The sequence below is a fragment of the Dendropsophus ebraccatus genome, chromosome 1 (assembly GCF_027789765.1).
Source record: "Dendropsophus ebraccatus isolate aDenEbr1 chromosome 1, aDenEbr1.pat, whole genome shotgun sequence".
NCBI lineage: Eukaryota > Metazoa > Chordata > Amphibia > Anura > Hylidae > Dendropsophus > Dendropsophus ebraccatus.
Window position 1 is genome coordinate 73611851 of NC_091454.1, and position 19826 is coordinate 73631676.

The following is a 19826-nucleotide window of genomic DNA, read 5'->3' on the forward strand; positions in this document are numbered from 1 at the left end:
AGTGGTGGCATGTAACTGTGTGTCCATTCCTCAGCTCCTCCCACCCCCGGGCCCTCCCCATCCCCCAGCTTATTGTGCTCCAGGCACCGCCCATTAGGTATCCATCAGCCGGTTTAACAGATCGCTACATTCTGCGCATGCGCACACTTCCCAGGTGTGCAGACAACCTATGAGGGTAATACATGCCGCTCTCATAGGGTTAACGCAGTTCCGGAACGTGAATCCTCCCCGGACTCCTCCCTAGCTATATAGTATCCGGTAGAATCGTTACTGTTTTCTAGAAGAAGCAAGCACCATGCACGCCACACCACTAGGGGCGCTATGCAGTATAGCTCCGGTTTCACTACACAGTTAAAGGGGTGGGTTGCTTGGCATTTTACTGCGTGAGATCCCCGTCGAAAGGGGGCGCCAGAGCATAGATCGTAGAGTTCGGACGCCACTTGCCGTAGGGCGTTCTCAGTGCATTGTTTTGGTGGCTGTTCCCCTCCTTACCACACGGGGCGCTGTTGACTCCTCGCTATGCGCTCCCGACCGCACGGCGGCGTCGTTGTGTAACGCGCGTTGTCTCCGCGGGTGCTGCAAAGGCCACACTCTTCCCACGTCCGGTGATCGCGCTAAGCAGCCGGAGAGCGGTGCTGGCCATGGCGGCCCCGGTGTCCCCGGTAGGGAAGCGGATGAGGCTGCTGTTTGACGAGAGCTCTTCCGGACGGGAGGGAGTCCCAGATCCGTCTATCCCGTTGGGGAAGCGGGCCTGGGAGGGCGGAACTGTGCGGGGACTCAAGGGAGCGGCGCCCGAGGAGCTGGCGGTAAGTGGCCACTCCCCGCCTCCACCGGAACGCATCCTCCCGGCTCTGGAATCACTCGGGGCTCGGTGTTATGTCGGGGCCTAGTCCGGCCCACTCCCGGTGCTTACACTGCTGGCCCCGTGACTGCAGCCCCTCCCCCACATCAAGTGTAAACATCGGAGAGTGCGGCTCAAGGGCTGACGGCGTCCCCGTGCTGGGGCCACTACTGCTCGGGCAGCTGTCAGGACTGTACCATGTCCTTACCGGAGACGGGGGCCACACACTGCCTGCAAGCTGTCCCACCATGTAAACTTCTGCCATAGATTATAGAAGCGGCGGTCACATGGCAGCCAGGCACCTCATGTCCTCCCTGGTCAGGGCCCCCCAGAAGTGGTGCTGGCCGTCCTCCCTGGTCAGGGTCCCCCCAGAAGTTGTGCTAGCTGTCCTCCCTGGTCAGGGTCCCCCCAGAAGTGGTGCTGGCCGTCCTCCCTGGTCAGGGTCCCCCAAGATGTTGTGCTGGCCATTCTCCCTGTTCAGGGCCCCCCCAGAAGTGGTGCTGGCCGTCCTCCCTGGTCAGGGTCCCCCCAGATGTTGTGCTGGCCATTCTCCCTGTTCAGGGCCCCCCCAGAAGTGGTGCTGGCCGTCCTCCCTGGTCAGGGTCCCCCCAGATGTGGTGCTGGCCGTCCTCCCTGGTCAGGGTCCCCCCAGATGTTGTGCTGGCCATTCTCCCTGTTCAGGGCCCCCCAGAAGTGGTGCTAGCTGTCCTCCCTGGTCAGGGTCCCCCCAGAAGTGGTGCTGGCCGTCCTCCCTGGTCAGGGTCCCCCCAGAAGTTGTGCTGGCCATTCTCCCTGTTCAGGGCCCCCCCAGAAGTGGTGCTGGCCGTCCTCCCTGGTCAGGGCCCCCCCAGAAGTGGTGCTGGCCGTCCTCCCTGGTCAGGGTCCCCCCAGAAGTTGTGCTGGCCGTTCTCCCTGTTCAGGGCCCCCCCAGAAGTGGTGCTGGCCGTCCTCCCTGGTCAGGGTTCCCCCAGAAGTGGTGCTGGCCGTCCTCCCTGGTCAGGGTCCCCCCAGAAGTTGTGCTGGCCATTCTCCCTGTTCAGGGCCCCCCCAGAAGTTGTGCTGGCCGTCCTCCCTGGTCAGGGTTCCCCCAGAAGTGGTGCTGGCCGTCCTCCCTGGTCAGGGTCCCCCCAGAAGTTGTGCTGGCCATTCTCCCTGTTCAGGGCCCCCCCAGAAGTGGTGCTGGCCATCCTCCCTGGTCAGGGTCCCCTCAGAAGTGGTGCTGGCCGTCCTCCCTGGTCAGGGCCCCCCAGAAGTGGTGCTGGCCGTCCTCCCTGGTCAGGGCCCCCCAGAAGTTGTGCTGGCCATTCTCCCTGTTCAGGGCCCCCCCAGAAGTGGTGCTGGCCATCCTCCCTGGTCAGGGTCCCCTCAGAAGTGGTGCTGGCCGTCCTCCCTGGTCAGGGCCCCCCCAGAAGTGGTGCTAGCCGTCCTCCCTGGTCAGGGCCCCCCAGAAGTGGTGCTGGCCGTCCCTGAGTCAGGTTAGCAATATAAAAAAAGTCCAAATAGTCCTGAGAAGCCGCCAGAAATCTCATTGACACATTATCCTGATACGGTGCAGCCAGTGCTGTTCAGGAATAGAATATACACCAGGCAGGCAAATCCTTCAGGGCACCTGTAACAAATACTAATAAATGAAGAGTATCATTAGGATCTGCCATCACTCCCTGATCAGTACCGGGCTGATTTCTGCATTCCCTAACATCGGCTCAGAGCTTCATAAGGACACATGTGACCTTACCCTGATAGCTTGGTATAGGTCACTGAAGTCCAGGCTGTTTCGGCTACAGATAATTGCCTACACTGGATACAATTCTGAGAAGCAGTCTACTGTAAAAACTATTAAAGGGGTACTTCGGCACTTAAAAAGTTTTGATATGTTAACATTGTGAAGCTCTGAGCTGCAGGCAGCACAGCGGGCCCAGACTGAAGCTTCTATTTACGTATCGCTTCATTCGCCTCCCATTGAAGTCAATAAAAGTGGGTTTTTGACAGTGACACTGTGGTTTTTGATGATAATATTGGTGCAGTTTCCACATCAAAATCCATAGAGGTGAACAGACCCTAAGGGTTTGGCAAAAAAAACCCCTAAGAAACATGAACTGAAACCATGTGGTCTCAAAAACTCGCTGAAAAAACAAGTGATATGTCACTTAAAAAAAAACAAAAAAAAAACCCTACCTCAACTACATCAAAACGAGCACCAAAAGCCACAGGTTTTTTTGCCTATGTGACCATAACCTAGGAGAGAGTAGAGTTTTGTGATGCTGATACATCTAGCACAGACATTTTCCACTGATAAGTTGTTGCAAACTGTCAATAGAATGTAATAGTGAATGTTGCATTGTCTTTTTTTCTGGCGTCAGACAGTTATATAGAATTGTAATTGATCTTTATTAAAAAATACTTATCAGCTGCTGTATGTCCTGCAGGAAATGTTGTTTTATTTTCAGTCTGGCACAGTGCTCTCTGCTGGCTGAGACAGGAACTGTCCAGAGCAGGATAGATTTTCTATAGGAAGCCCCATAGAAAACCTCTCCTGCACTGGGCAGTTCCTGTCTCAGCCAGAGATATCAGCAGAGAGTTCTGTGTCAGACTGAAAATAAAAACACTTCCTGCAGGACATACAGCAGCTAATAAGTATGGGAAGATCTGAGTTTTGTTAATGGAAGTAAATCACAAATTTATATAGCTTTCTGACACCAGCTTATTTGAAAGAAAAAGATTTTCACTAGACAACACCGTTAAGCATCCATTACAGCCTCTGTTTAAAGTGGTTATCCAGCGCTACAAAAACATGGCCACTTTCCCCCTACTGTTGTATCCAGTTTGGGTGGGGTTCTGAAACTTATGGTGCGTTTACACAGGCAGATTTATCTGACCAATTTTGGAAGCCAAAGTCAGGAATGGACTTGAAAAGACAGGGAATCTCAGTCTTTCCTTTATGACCTGCACCCTGTTTATAGTCTGTTCCTGGTTTTGGCTTCAAAAATCTGTCAGATAAATCTGTCTGTGTAAACGCACCATTAGTTCCATTGAAGTAAATGGAGCTTAATTGCAAACTGCACCTGAACTGGAGACAACAGTAGGGGGAAAAGTGGCCATGTTTTTGTAGCGCTGGATAACCCCTTTAATGTTTATGTCAGGATGAAAACATCCATATCGTGTAAGCCGTTTGGAATATAAGGGAGGAGAGTACACATGCAGAGTCTTTGGAGGGAATCACATAGTCCTTAATATTCCAGTGTTAGGGACCATTTACACAGAAAGATTATCTTACAGATTATCTGCCAAAGATCTGAAGCCAAAGCCAGAAATAGACCATAAACAGATTAGGTCATAAAGGAAAGCCTGAGATTTCTCCTCTTTTCAAATCCATTCCTGTCTTTGGCTTCAAATCTTTGGCAGATAATCTGTCAGATAATCTTTCTGTGTAATTGGACCCTTAGAAAAACATGGCCACTTTCTTCCAACGACTCTTGTCTCTAGTTCAGGTGTGGTTTGCAATTAAAGCGATTGTACCATGAGGTATATCGCTATGGGTTTTTTACAAGAATGGATTGCCACAGGCGTGCCCAGTCCTTTTTTTGAACCGCCATCTGGTTCCTGCGCACAGCACTGGTCTGTTCCCAGGCAACGGGCTGGCATGAAAAAGACCCCTCCCCTCTGGACCACGCCACCAACATCCCTGCACCAATTCATTCATGTAAAAAACCCAAAGCGGTGTACCTGATGTTACATTCTTTTTAAAGGGGCACTCCGGCGGGGGGGGGGGGCTGAGGGAAACGACGTCCACTCACGGATCCCGCCTCTGTCACTGACTGGCTGAGCATACTCCCCCCCCCCCCCCCCCCCCCCCCCCCGCCAGAGTACCCCTTTAAGCTCCATTCACTTCAATGAAACAGTGTTGCAAAACCCCACCCAAACTGGAGACAAGAGTTGTGGATATAAAGGTAGTAACGGACTCCCTGTTTAATACCTAATTAGGAACCATTAGCAATTTTTTGCTGTCAATATGCCTTTAGGGTGCATTCACACATACAGGATCCGCAGTAGATTTGATGCTGTGTTCAGTTTAGATCGGATCTGCTGTGGATTCGCTGTGCATCCGCAGCAGAAGATCCGCTGCAGTACGGTGTGTGTTAAGCTACCCTTAAAAGGCATTTTTCAAAGACAAAAAGATTAACACATTACTATAACAGAAAGCAGTTCTATGCAGATGATATTCAGTTCAGGTTATTTGACTTGCTGGATCTATTTCCCTTAAAATTAAATTTTAAAGGGGTACTCAGACAGCAAAAAAAGGAAAGGAAGGAAATATGCTGCAATAATGTATAGTACTGTTTACCTGTCTGACCCCGTTTTGAAACCACCAATAGTCTCTAGTGATGTCAGATAATTACTGTACTTCCTGGTTGAGCAGTTGCACAGGACTACAATAGAACATCTCAGTTCACTGCGGAATCAGTCAGGTAGTAGCACCTGCTGGAAATCACTCTGTCTGCTCCTGTTTCTGTAGCTTCATTTAGCACAAGGCAGCATGCTGTATTCACACCTCATTTTGTTCCATTAAAGAGGATGTACCACACAGGGATAGAATGGCGCTGTCACGGGGAAGCCGATGCCGCGGTCCGTTTTTCGATCCGCGGCCCTGTTCCCCTGTACGGCGCCGTTCTTTCCACGGTTACCGGCCGGTGCTCAGGCACTGGAGGTAAGCCGGCCTGCCCCCAGTGGGAAGGAATTCCCTCCCCTCTATGACGCGGCTCCTTTGATTCTAAAGGAGCCTCGTCATACAGGGGAGGTAATTCCCTCCCACTGGGGGCAGGCCAGCCTACCTCCAGTGCTTGAGCACCGGCCGGTAACTGTGGAAAGAACGGCGCCGTACAGGGGAACCGGGCCGTGGATCAAATTACGGACCGCGGCATCGGCTTCCCCATGACGGCGCCGTTCTATCCCTGTGTCAGGTTAAAGAGGACGTACCTGGTGGTACATCCATTTTAAAGCTATGGATAGATAGATAGATATATGACAGGGACACAATTTCTGAGCTGTATGGTGCTGTAATATAGCCTATGCAGAAATATGTGGAGCCATGCATTACATGCCTCACGTTTCATACAGAGGCTTTTCTATGTCAGATTCGTAAGACATCCAACGGAAAAAAGAATGGTTGCATGCTCCATCAGATGACATATCCAGGAGCTATTTTTTAGAGGAATTGTTTTCAGGGGAGAATATCTTAGCAGCATGAAGCCATATGGCATCACATGGGAGTTCCTTTTCATATATCTAAGTGGGTCAGGTAAATTCTTACCCACCCAAATTATTATTTTACCATTTGCACCAATGTTTAATACTCTGGTTACGATAGAGAACAACTGCAACAGCACACATACGATTAAAGAAATCTTCTGGATGTGATGCTTCAGCTGCCTACCGAAGGTTTTTAGGCATTTTGACACATTTTTAGTGGGGATTTCCATGATTTTTTTCCATCCAAGACTCTGCAGCCAGAAGTCTTTAGTTGAAAATTAGGAGGTCTACATACACAGCATTTTAGTTTTCTCTGTTTTGTGCATGTCATTTTTTTTGGTGTTTTTTTTTCTTTCTTAGACTGAAATACCAGACAAAAAATACATACAAAAACATGACCAAAACCACTAACTGAAAATAAAAATAAAAAGAGCTATTAAAACACTTGCCATTTTTTCATGATTTTTAAACCACATGGACTTGGCCAATAAATCTGAACTGCTGTGTGAACAGAGCCCAATAAATGTATGGGCACCTGGGATGTGTCCAGCTCTTTAGTAAGCACAATATATATATAATATATATATACACACACTCCTATAGTAAGGAATGTCTACTTTATCTGCACCTTGAAAACTTCATTTCTCTTCCTTCCCCTATTAGGTGTATGTGGAATTTGATGAAAAAAGCTCTAGGCCCCATTCATGGGTGCAGGTCCATGGAAAAGATGTTCTGGTGATCTTGCTGGAAGGGCCACTTGTTTGGTCACCAAGAAAGGAGCCTATTATTATCCAGGGGACTCGTATTTGCCCCACACATTGGCCAGCACTGGTGAGTTTCCTGCTTGTTACATTGAATCGGATGTTTTGTAAGTTTTTTCTTCTTACATTAAACAGGATTATTCTTCAAGGACAAAATGTTTGTGTAAAATGGTCTTCTAGTAAAGTGACCTTGCAAAGACGAGGCTATATCACAGACCATGTGATATGCATATCACGGACAACTCAGACATACATCATTGTGGACATTAGTGGTATTTTACTGCTCTATGTTCACAGTATATAGTAGGTCTTCTCACCTGGGAGTATAACTTTTGCACCAGCCTTCACAGACAATCCCTCCTCTCTGCTTGTATGGTAATTGCACTTGCCAAAAACCTTGTTTTCCTGTTTTTTGTTTGTGTTTACAAGGGTGGAAGTTTCAGTAGTACTAGACTAGTAGTTTACAAAGATGGCTGGTTGATGGCAGTGCGGAAGATGGTGCATTAGGTTGTGCCTGTAAATAAGAACATCGATAATAAATCTGCACCTTTCTGTCTAACCAATATCTTTTATTTGCAGACTTTCACAACCTTGGTGGATAAGTTGGGCCTGGGAACCCTGGTTCCTATAGAGTTCCTGTTGGAAGAAATGTTACATTTCCTTCCTGATGCCAGCACTCTCCGTCTCTACCAGGTAGAACAGTTGTTTGGTCATTCAAGGCAAGGTTTCTGGCTTGCTTTTCAGTAACAAAGACATTGAATAAAAAGTTCTGTTTCCTATTGCAGCAGATGGGAGTTGACAGCCACAAATTGGTGTTAAAGGAACAGCCCATATTGCGAGATGCGGTTACTGACATTATTAACTCAAGGAAAATCCAAGAAATAATTTTAAGAGGTACATAGTATAGATGATTTTTTTATTCTTATTTTACTTTGCATAAAATGCATGAATTTATTTTCGCTTGTTCATAACTGAAATATATTTTTTACATAAAAAATGGTGCTGTTTTACCGCAGTTGTACAACTCCCAGCAAAATTGCTGGAAAATCATAACAAAAATGCCATGTGTGAACACAGCCTCAGTTTGGGTAAATTGCCCTTTCAGTCAGGTAAACGTCCACCCAAATTACAGCCTGTGTTTAAATGTCTTTAAATGTTTTTAATCTGAATTTTGTGCAATGCATCTGCACAAAATAGTCTTAAGTTGGTGAACTGAAAAGAATATCTATCTATCTATCTATCTATCTATCTATCTATCTATCTATATATATATATATATATATATATATATATAAAAATATAATTCCATAGCGGAACCCCAACTGCCTCTCTATTGGATGGCTCTCGCTCCTCTGCTTCTGCTGCTCTCTGCTTAAAGAATTGACATGTCAATTCATTGAGCGGAGAGCGACGGAAACGGAGGCACGCGAGCCATCCTATAGAGAGGCAGTTGGGGTTCCGCTACGGAATTATATTTATATATATATATATATATATATATATATATATATATATATATAGATATTCTTTTCAGTTCACCAACTTAACACTATTTTGTGCAGATGCATTGCACACAATTCAGATTAAAAACATTTAAAGACATTTAAACACAGGCTGTAATGAGGCAGGCGGGAATCTGTGGCGGGGAGCGCTGCCACGGAATTCCTCCTGTTTTACTCAGTGTGAATGGGCCCTTAGTGTCACATGGTCTGTCAGTATATACACACCTTTTCCGACAGGCCCCAGAGACTGCTAAACAATTAAGCAAGAAGCACCACTTACCAAACAACACACGAAGACCAAGAAGATCTCCAAACAAGTCAGGGACAAAGTTGTTGAGAAGTACAAGTCAGGGATGGGTTATAAAAAGATATCCACATCTGTGATGATTCCCTGTAGTACCATCATATCTTTTATCATCAAATGGAAAAAACATGGAACAGGCTAAGAGAGGGCTTCCTGGCAAAACTCTGGACAAGGAGGGCATTAATCAGGCAGCGCAGAGACCAAAGGTAACCCTGAAGGAACTGCAGAGTCCCCAAGCAGAGACTGGAAGATCTGTCCATATGACCACAATAAGCCCCTACACTATATAGAGCTGGGCTTTGTGGAAGAGTGGCCAGAAAAAAAACATTTATTTACAGCCAAAAGGCATGTGGGAAACTCCCCAGATGTACAGAGGATGGTGCTCTGGACAAAAGAGACCAACATTTACCTTGTTGGCCACAAGGAAAACTCTATGTGTGGTGCAAAATCAGCATATCTCAACACCCCAAGAGCACCATCCACACTGTGGGGAGGATTTTCATCAGCAGGGACTGGGAAACTGGTCCGAGTCAAGGAAGGATGGATGGTGCTAAATACAGGAATATTCTTAAGCAAAACCTGTTTGGGTTTGTCAGTGATTTAAGACTGGGTGGAGGTTCACCTTCCAACAGTACAATGACCCAAAGCTTATACTGCTACAGCAACACTTGAATGGATAAGGGCGCGTTCACATGTACAGGATCCGCAGCAGATTTGATGGCGCAGATATTAATGTAACTAAATAACTGAGCACAGCATCAAATCTGCTGCAGATCCTGTACTTGTAAACACAAGGGTGTGTTCACACGTACAGGATCTGCAGCAGATTTGATACGGTGTTCATTTATTTAGATCAAATCTGCTGCGGATCCGCATCATCAAATCCGCTGCGATACGGTACGTGTAAAGCAACCCCTTAAGGGGAAATGTGCAAATGGCCTAGTCAAAGTCCAGACCTTTAAAGCGACTCTGTACCCACAATCTGACCCCTCCAAACTTCTTGTACCTTCGGATATCTGCTTTTAATCCAAGATCTGTCCTGGGGTCCGTTCTGCAGGTGATGCAGTTATTGGCCTAAAAAACAACTTTTAAACTTGCAGCCCTGTGTCAAACGGCCGTGGCCCAGAGTTTGTATGCGTTAGGCTGGCACAACCTCTCTGATCCTCCTCCCCACCCTCTTCACCATTAGGAATGCTCCAGGCAGATTGTCTCCTATTCCCCACCTGTGTCAGCTCGGCACATGGGCTGGATCGTTAAGGCACCTGTGTAATGTTCAGACAGGAGAAAATGTTCCAGTGGCATTCCAAATGATAAAGAAGGTGGGGAGGAGGGGTGGTGCAAAGTTAGGGCACAGATATTCTAAGCCAAGTTTAAAAGTTGATTTTTAGGACAATAACTGCATCACCTGCCAAACGGACCCCAGAAAAGAACTTGGATTAAAAGCAGCTATCCGAAGGTACAAGTGGTTTTGGGGGGTCGGATTGTGGGTACAGAGTCGCTTTAATCCAATTGTGAATCTGTGGTCAGACTAATTTGAAGGAGCTGAAGCATTTTTGCTGTGAGGAATGGGCAAAAATCTTGGTGACAAGATGTGGCAAGCTCATAGAGGCTTATCTAAAGTGACTTGTACAAAATGTGGATGTACAAAGTACTGACTTTAGGGGGTGAATAGTTATGCAGTAAGAAGTTTTCTGGTATTTTGTCCTATTTGTTGTTAGCTTCACGATAAAAGAAAAACGAAATATTCAAAGTTTGTCAGCATGTTCTTTTCATGAAATGATGCAAACCCTCCAAAAAAAAATAATTTTAATTCCAGGTTGTGAGGTAGAAAAACATGAAAAATGCCAAGCCACTGTATATTACAAAGCTACTAGCTGGCTGCCGGAGTGGAAACCTTTACTTAATTCTCATCTGTTATATTTTTCCTTTACTGTATTCTTATGATATATGGTAATTGTTATAGGCATCTGCAGTATTCAAGGTCAAGAAGTCAGAGTATTCAGACCAGATGAGAATATAAGATGGATTTGTGGCATTGTATCCCATCAAGACCCTATTACTCGTATAATAAATGTTACAATGAATGAGGTAGGTATATAAGTTTTGATTTTGTATGTCTGTTTCGTTTTTTTAATGTCTGCCTGTAGTTCCTGAAACACAGGAGACCGCGGGTATAAGCTGCTGCCACTACAGGTGCTGACACAGGTGAAAAAAGGAAATGTCTCCTTGTAATTGCAAGCTATACCCATGGCCCCCTGATGAAGACAAGAAAGAGATTTTACAGTGACTACAAAACCCTCTTTGTATCTCTTTTGACAATATTAGTTTGTAATGGGAGGGGATCTTTTGTCATTGATGTAGGTGGTAATATTGATGCTCATCTTAAAGGAATTAAGTGGCAGATCATTATATAAAAAGAAAATAAATTATACTATTAGCCACCTGTAGACACATCCTTTATCCCCTTTGTGACATCTGCTTCATTTAAGTAATGATTCTGTGCAGTTAATGCCAAGTGCTGTAAGTGCATGGCTAAGGGGGTGGTGCAGGATTAGGAACTATGCTGCAATTACTGTATAATCCCTTAGGTGCCACAGTCATTAGCGATCACTGTATCTAAGTGATCAGAGTGGAGGGGGCTCCCTCTGTTATCCCATCAGTGCCCTTGCAATACAATTGAGATGCTTGTGGGTTTCCATGGCAGCCATGTACTGAATGCCAAAAGAGAAAAAAATGCCAGAAATGTGTTCCTTGATAGTACCTTCCCCAACAAAAAAGGGAATGAAAGTTAACAGGTCATATGTACCGCAAAAATGTGCCAATATGAACTACTGCGTGTCCTGCTAACTCAAAGCCCTGTCTGTGATAGAAATAACAAATGTCATGGCCCTCTGAATATGGCGGCCCAAAGAATAATGATAAAGAAAAAGTAGTGAACCTTGGAAAAAACTATTAATTTAGTATTTCTATGGTATTTGACCTACAGAATTTCTATAGTATCGACCTACAGAATAAATCTAAATAAAACTCCTACTGTTAGGCTTTACCCCTCCTGCAGACAGTAAGCCAGTTTGTGTTATAATAGGTCGATTGCACTATTATTATTTTGTCTGTATTTCTAGTATCTGTTAGAGATTTCTCTGTTTCAAATGCTCCCCAGTCTTGTACTATAACTACTTTCCCTTCGTCCGCAGGGAGGTGAAACTGTTATTATTGATCCTAAATTGGTACATGTGGTTCTAGTTGATGAGTCTGTCCTGGAGCCTGAGGTAATTGTATTCCAAGACTTATGGTTCTTTTAGACGGAGCAATAATTCGCCCGATCGCACGATTAACGATTTTGAATGAACAATGTGTTTTTTATAACGATCAGCGTTTAGACGGAACAATATATTGTACGGAAAAATCGTTTTGCGATCGCTTAAGCCTATGTCACACAGGTGAAATGGTTGAAAGACTGTTTACATGGAACGATCTGTGAATTTTTTGCAAACAATCAACGACTATTTAAGAACATGTTGAAAGATCAAAATGAACAATTTCTCGCTCATCGTTTGATTGTTCGCTGTGTTTACATGGAACGATTATCGTTTGAATTCGATCGTTATTGTGCAAATTCAAACGATAATCGTTCCGTGTAAAAGGACCATAACAAATATATTACTCTGATTGAGGGACAGAATAGAAATCAATGATGATAAAATAATGCCTTGTTCTTCCCAAACTACTAAAATATTATCTACATTTATACTAAAATATAGTTGAGGGGGAGGTAACTAGGCAAAGTGGGTGGCATTCTGCACTTGCACTCTGTGTTTTGACGTGTACATTATATTTCGGTCTTATTTTTCTATAAGCTGTAAATGTGTTTACAGTATAGGACACACTCATTACTTCACACACTTTTTGGCTTAATTTGTTCCAACATTTCTAACATATGTTTATTAGTAAATGTGTATACAGTGACATGCATTACTGTGAGTTCTGCAGCGTCTCCAACTTTTCACGTCTATAATTATTTTTCAGGACTCATTGTTAAAAGTTTCAAAAGCAACAAAAGGAAAGAAGAAGAAAGAAAATGCAGATGGAAGAGATGGTCGCAGAAGAAAACTACCAACAGATGCAGAAGGTGATACTTCAGGAAAAAAACAAAAAGCAGAAAAAAAGGAGTTGGATAGCAATGGCGGTGACTCAAGTGAACATAACCGAAGTTCTTGGAATAGTGGCAGTGCTGAGCCTGCGCTAGATTCTCGATCCAAACAGATGCTACATTTTGTTCCACAAATTAATCGCAATATTCGCTTTGCAACTTACACCAAAGAAAATGGACGCACACTAGTGGTTCAGGACCAGCCTGTTGGCGAAGGGGCACCTTTAGCTTTCCCAACCTTTTCGACAGTGGCTAGCCAAGGCTCACTACCGCCTGAAACAGTAAGACCTGTGAACAAAAGTACATTGCCAGCTGATATTCCTGTAAGCACAACTGAGAGTTTAACATCAAGTGGAGTAACACCAACTACAGTAAGAATCTCCGACACCAGTCTTTCCAATGTAGCAGCGGAGGATAGCAAAAAACCTAGCTGGACCTCTGGAGAGGTAATTATATACTCTGTGCATAGGTTTTCAAGCCATGCTGGGCAACTTGTGAAAAGACACAAGTAAGCTGGGAACAATTCGTACTGTGTTATCCCAAAATGTATAGGATAACTAGCTGAGCAGTGTGGATCTAAATACTGGGTCCCCATTTGTTAGAATAGAGATCCCTTGACTCTCTTGCTCAGCCAGTAAATTCATTGTTAGCACCAATTAGTCGTGCCTTTTAGAGGTACTATAAAGGAGTGCCGTCCTTGCTGATCTAATATCAGGCTGCCTAAAAGGAGTCTGTCTTGGTGCACAGAGCTGGGAAGAGAAGGCATGATCTCCTTGACGCCTTCTAGCAATCCAAGACCTTGACCGATCAAAACTTTTTGATTCTCTTTGTCATTTCTAATGTTTTTAAATTGACATTTAACCCCTTAAAGGGGTAGTCCACCCAAAAAAATTTTCTTTCAAATCAACTGGTGCCATAAAGTGCCAGAGATTTGTAATTCACTTCTATTAAAAAATCTTAAGTCTTCCAGTACTTATCAGCTGCTGTGTGTCCAGCAGGAAGTGGTGTTTTCTTTCCAGTCTGACACAGTGCTCGCTACTGCCACCTCTGTCCATGTCAGGAACTGTCCAGAGCAGTAGCAAATCCCCATAGAAAACCTCTGTTGCTCTCTAGACTGGAAATAATACAACTTCCTGTTGGGCATACAGCAGCTGATAAGTACTGGAAGGCTTGAGATTTTTTAATAGAAGTAAATTACAAATCTCTGGCACTTCATGGCAGCAGTTGATTTGAAAGAAAATTTTTTTGGGTGGACTACCCCTTTAAGGTCAAAGCCTATTTTGCGCTTTTGCTTATTCCATTTTAAGTTTAAAAGTCCATAGCGCTTGCATTTTTTCACCTAGAGACGTATATGAGCGCTTATTTTTTGCGAAACCAATTGTACTTTGCAATGACCGGCATTATTTTTCCATAACATATGCTGCGAAACCGGAAAAAAATCATTTGCGCTGTCAAATTGAAAAAAAAAACGAATTTGTTTTGATTTCGATGAGTTTTGCATTTAGGCCGTCCGTCCTATGGTAAAACTGACTTGTTATGCATGTTCAAGTTGTTACGATTACTATGATATATAACATGTATAACTTATATTGTATCTGATGGCCTGTAAAAAATTCAAACCATTGTTAACAAATATACGTTCCTTAAAATCGCTCCATTCCCAGGCTTATAGCGCTTTTATCCTTTGGTCTATGGGGCTGTGTCAGGTGTCAGTTTTTGCGCCATGATGTGTTCTTTCTATCGGTACCTTGATTGCGCATATACGACTTTTTGATCGTTTTTTATTACATTTTTTCTGGATTTGATGCGACCAAAAATGCGCAATTTTGCACTTTGGAATTTTTTTGCGCTGACGCCGTTTACCGTGCGAGATCAGGAATGTGATTAATAGTTCGGGCGATTACGCGCGCGGCGATACTAAATATGTTTATTTATTTATTTATTAATTTATATTTATAAAATGGGAAAAGGGGGGTGATTTGGACTTTTATTAGGGGAGGGGATTTTTTATTAATAAAAACACTTTTTTACTTTTTTTACATGGACTAGAAGCCCCCCTGGGGGGCTTGTATATACATAGCACTGATCTCTCATAGAGATCAATGCTGTGTATATACACAGCAAAGATCCATGAGATCGGTCATAGATTGCTATGGCCTACTGCAGGCCATAGCAATCTACTGCCGAGCCGGGATCAGCGTCATTCCGACGCTGAGGCCCGCCACGGGCAGAAGAGCGGATCTCCCCCCCGCGATCGCATCGCGGGGGGGAGATCCGACCCACTAGACACCAGGGATGTTGTGCATAAAGCACTTCAATGCAGCTGTCAGGTTTGACAGCTGCATTGAAGTGCTTAATTAGCCGTCGCGGCAACGGGACCCGCGCCGGCTAACAGAGGCACTGCCCGGCTGCACATGTCAGCCGGGATCAGCGCCGTTCAGAGCGGGGTCCCGGCGGGACCCCGCTCTGAACACCCCCCGCGGCGCCATGACGTATCAGATACGTCATGGGTCGCTAAGGGGTTAAGGGCATTGTATGTATCAACCTCATTGTGATGGTTTTTGGCTCTTTGGTTTCATTTCCTGTGAACTTTGTATACCAGCCTGATTTAAGTTCCCCTTTACAACAAATTACCAAATTACAATTTTGCCCATTACTGTTTACCTTTACCCATGTTCTTGTTTTCCAGAATTTCAGAAAAAGTATGCCTGTCAAAAGTGGTTTTGGCATGTCTGTTCATCAGCCAACATTTGGAGAGGAGAGAAAGCAATCCAATGGCACAGTTCAAGGAAACAAACCTGTTGGTTTCCAGTTTGGAACTAGTAGTATTCAGGAAGAGGCAAAAGAGACTGATCTGTCTAAAAACCTGTTTTTCCAGTGTATGTCACAAAACGTTCCACCTAGCAACTATTTTACTGCTATTTCAGAAAGTACTGTGGAGGATCCTTCAATCAAGGAACCAGGGATGTTATGCAAGGATGGTCTTTCTTCCACACTTTTTAAACCAAAGGCTCTTAGCCCGCAGGAGACAAAAGTAAATGTTAAACCACCCTTTTCTGAGGCCATGCCAAAACTGACCCCTGCATTTCCTGGCAAAGTGTTAACTACTCGACCACCTGAGAGCCATGAAAACCTTTTTTTGCAACCCCCAAAGCTGTCCCGAGAGGAACCATCCAACCCATTCTTAGCTTTTTCTGAAAAAAAGGACATTTCACCATTTGGCTTTGCAACCCCACCAATCCACAGTTCATTACCTGGAAACATTTCATCTTCTATGTGGCAGGACCAGCACAGAGTTGATGAACCCGGCTCTTTGTTGAAAACAAAACCCCTGTTTTCAACAGATACATTAAAAAGATTACCTATAACTTCAGGGACATCAATAAATGAAACTCTTCCGAGTTCTACATTTTTGGGAAATGGACGTTCAAACTCTCCAGCAAATAGCTTAAATCAACCAATTGAAATGCCAACGTTGTCTTCGAGCCCCACTGAAGATAAGCCTGCAATTGGATCTGGACAAATGGACAATCCATTGCTAAGAACATTTACTGCTTTGTCAAGTAAACTCCAGCCAGGTGTCCTCTGCTCTTCAGATTTTTCTCATGATGGTAAAGCTGCCTTTGAATCTGTTAACAGGTTCACGCTGGATGAACGAAGTCGGATGTCAAAACAGGACTCTGATTCCAGTACGAACAGTGACCTGAGTGATCTGAGCGATTCAGAAGAGCAGTTGAGCTCCAGGCCTGGCTTTAAAGGGATTCCGGAGCACCTTGTTGGGAGACTGGGTCCTAATGGAGAGCATGTTGTTGACTTGTTATTGGCAAAAGGTAGAGGAAAACCAGTACCAAAAGCAAGACCAAGAACAACTGCTCCAATGAAAGGTAATAGAAAGGAAAATGAAAGGGGTTATCCAGCCTGATAAGTCCTCAGACTATATATCAGTATTAGATCATAGTCTGTTCCACTCCCGGTAAATCCAGCATTCTGACTTCAAGGAGATCTAACAGATAAGATGAACCTTGATGACCCGGGAGAGGGCTGCCATGATTGATAACTATCCCCCTGTATTGTCTGATCTGACATTGGGTGTGGAGAAAGCTGCTGCCCACTGGGTGGGTCAGTCGCAGAGGCAACAATCAAACACCTAGTAAGTATTGTACATGGGTCCTATTCTAGCGAATGGGTACAATGCTTGCTAGGTCCTTGGTAACTATCTCTTTCAGCAGAAGCATCTCTCCACAGTCATTATCAAATTAGGCAGGAGAATATGCCTCAACCCCTTTAATGTTCATTTGTAGGTTCAGCAGTCTTTGTTGATTAAAGGAGTTGGCCACTTTATAGTAAAATAGTTTTATTTGTAATATAAGTAAGTGTACTCATGTTACTTACTGACAGCAGCTCCCTGTGTACCTCATAGAGCTAAAAACAGACTCTCCTCCTCCAGGCTGTGCTGCCCTGCTTTGTGGTGATTCTGTCCATAAGATGGCCGAGATGGAGGAGCATGTAATCATGCCCTGCTCCCAGACATATAGGTTGTGGACATGGTGGCGGAGCATGGTTAACCTGCTCCTCCATGTCGGATATCTTATAGACAGACTCACCACAGAGCAGGGCAGTACAGCCTGGAGAAGGGGAGTCTGATTTTAGTTCTATGAGGTACACAGGGAGCTGCTGTCATATATACAGTGAGTACACTTTCTAAAACTGTACACTGAACTATTTTACTATAAAGAGGCCAACCCCTTTAAGTTATTAAACGAAACCTGTCACCAGCCGTGACCTCTCTGTTTTAGTAAATCATTGTCTTCCCCATTATATAACACTACTGGATCACCTACTTGTATAGATCTCTACCTAACTTGGTGTTACCAGTTAGGGACATGTCCCTACAAAATTTGGCAATGTCAGCTCGGATTTGATAGTGCCAGACAGTGTACAGACACACCCCAGTTAGTAACACCCAGTTGGCTATTGAGTCATTTCTAGCAAGAATAACAGGGCATTTACACAACACAAAGCTATAAGGATAGGTGAGTCAGAATTTTCATTTCATGTGCCTTGTATGTATTTGCTAAAACAGACAGTCCAAGAGTGGACTGTATATACTTTAATAATGATAACAGCTTTAAATTTATTGCATAGTGTTATATTCAAATGATGCAATTCTGGGTGCATATAGCCATTACCACTGGACCATTTATGAGCTTACTGTGTACAGTTTTGTTACTGTTCAGTTTATGGACAGTATCGAAGTACCCCCTCATGCTTATTACAGGTAGCCACAATGTTATTACTTAAAGGGGTAGTTAAACAAAAAAAAATTATTTCAAATCAACTGGTGCTAGAAAGTGCCAGAGATTTCTAATTTACTTATAACAAAAAAATCTCAAATTTTCCAGTACTTATCAGCTGCTGTATATCCTGCAGGAAGTGGTGTATTATTTCCAGTTTGGAGAGCAGGACAGGTTTTCTATGGGGAATTTCTACTACTATACAGTCATGGCCAAAAGTTTTGAGAATGACACAAATATGTTTTCACATGATCTGCTGCCTTCTGGTTTTTATGTGTGTTTGTCCGATGTTTTTATCACATACAGAAATATAATTGCAATCATATTATGAGTAACAAAAGCTTATATTGACAGTTAGAATGAGTTAGTGCAGCAAGTCTATTTGCAGTGTTGAGCCTTCTTCTCCAGGACCTCTGCAATTCTCCCTGGCATGCTCTCAATCAACTTCTGGGCCAAATCCTGACTGATAGCAGTCCATTCTTGCACAATCAGAATTTGTTGGTTTTTGTTTGTCCACCGGTCATGATTGACCACAAATTCTCAATGGGATTAAGATCTGAAGCAATCACTGAAACAATGTTAGCTGGTCTTTTAAGGCAGGGCTGCAATGATGTTGAAATGTGTTTTGGGGGATAAAGTTTATTTTCTAGGCAAATATTAACTTTGCAAGTAATTGCTGTTAAGTTGATCACTCTTTATAACATTCTGGAGTATATGATAATTGCCATTTTAAAAACTGAAGCAGTAGACTTTGTAAAAATTAATATTTGTATCATTCTCAAAACTTTTGGCCATGACTGTAGACAGTTGCTGTGGCAAAGAGCACTGTGTCAAACTAGAAAGAATACACCACTTTCTGCAGGACATACAGCAGCTGATTAGTACTGGACGACTTGAGTTTTTTTAATAGAAGTAAATTATAAATTTCTGGCACCAGTTGGTTTGAAAGAGATTTATTTTAGCTGAACTATACCTTTTAAAGGGATATTTTCTTCTGGACATTTATGGTATATTCCTAGGATATGTTATAAATGTCTGATAGACTGAGAACTCCCTATTCCCTACTTGCTTGGTTGTGGCCTCTGAAGGTGCTTTGGAAACCAAAAACATATGAATAAGCTGTTTAATTAGTTTATTCAACTCCCATAGAGGTTATTGGAATTTTCATAAGTAGTGTAGCACCAAGAAGGGTGTCCTTTTCCTAGCCGATCCACACAATAGGAATGATGTGTGGCCATACTGGCTGCTTTCATTGTAGTCAGCTTGAATTTTTCTTCAGCAGACAAAGATTGAATTGCTGCAGCAGGTTATGGTTATAGAGCTCAGAGTATCTGTTCCTCTTATTATAGACAGTTTTTCAAGTCTTGATGATAAATCCAGTAAGATATAAATAATTATTTTACATCCAAATATAATGCTAATGGTTGGTCTTTTCCTCTTCTTTCAGTTGGACAGTCTGTTCTCAAAGACGTGAGCAAAGTAAGAAAGCTGAAGCAGTCTGGAGAACCTTTTCTCCAAGATGGATCCTGTATTAACGTTGCTCCACATTTACATAAATGTCGGGAGTGCAGATTAGAGCGGTATCGGAAGTTTAAAGAGCCAGATCAGGATGACTCCACCGTGGCATGCAGATTTTTCCACTTCCGCAGGTATAAATTCAGTATTTGTGGATTCTTGAGTGTAGGAAGTCAACACTGTTTTGGTTTTATATGATGGTTTTGTGGTTG

General features: G+C 43.8%; 1 protein-coding gene across 1 annotated transcript in view; it reads left to right on the forward strand.

Moving 5' to 3' along the window:
- The first annotated feature begins 409 nt into the window (after positions 1-409).
- Positions 410-19826, forward strand: part of KDM3B (lysine demethylase 3B) — a 47431-nt gene continuing 28014 nt past the window's right edge. The window contains exons 1-9 of the mRNA XM_069973010.1: positions 410-806; positions 6752-6919; positions 7429-7542; positions 7635-7743; positions 10619-10743; positions 11850-11924; positions 12682-13251; positions 15495-16689; positions 19547-19748. Coding sequence (XP_069829111.1) covers positions 642-806; positions 6752-6919; positions 7429-7542; positions 7635-7743; positions 10619-10743; positions 11850-11924; positions 12682-13251; positions 15495-16689; positions 19547-19748 — 2723 coding nt within the window. The 5' untranslated portion in view covers positions 410-641. The remainder of the gene's footprint in view (positions 807-6751; positions 6920-7428; positions 7543-7634; positions 7744-10618; positions 10744-11849; positions 11925-12681; positions 13252-15494; positions 16690-19546; positions 19749-19826) is intronic.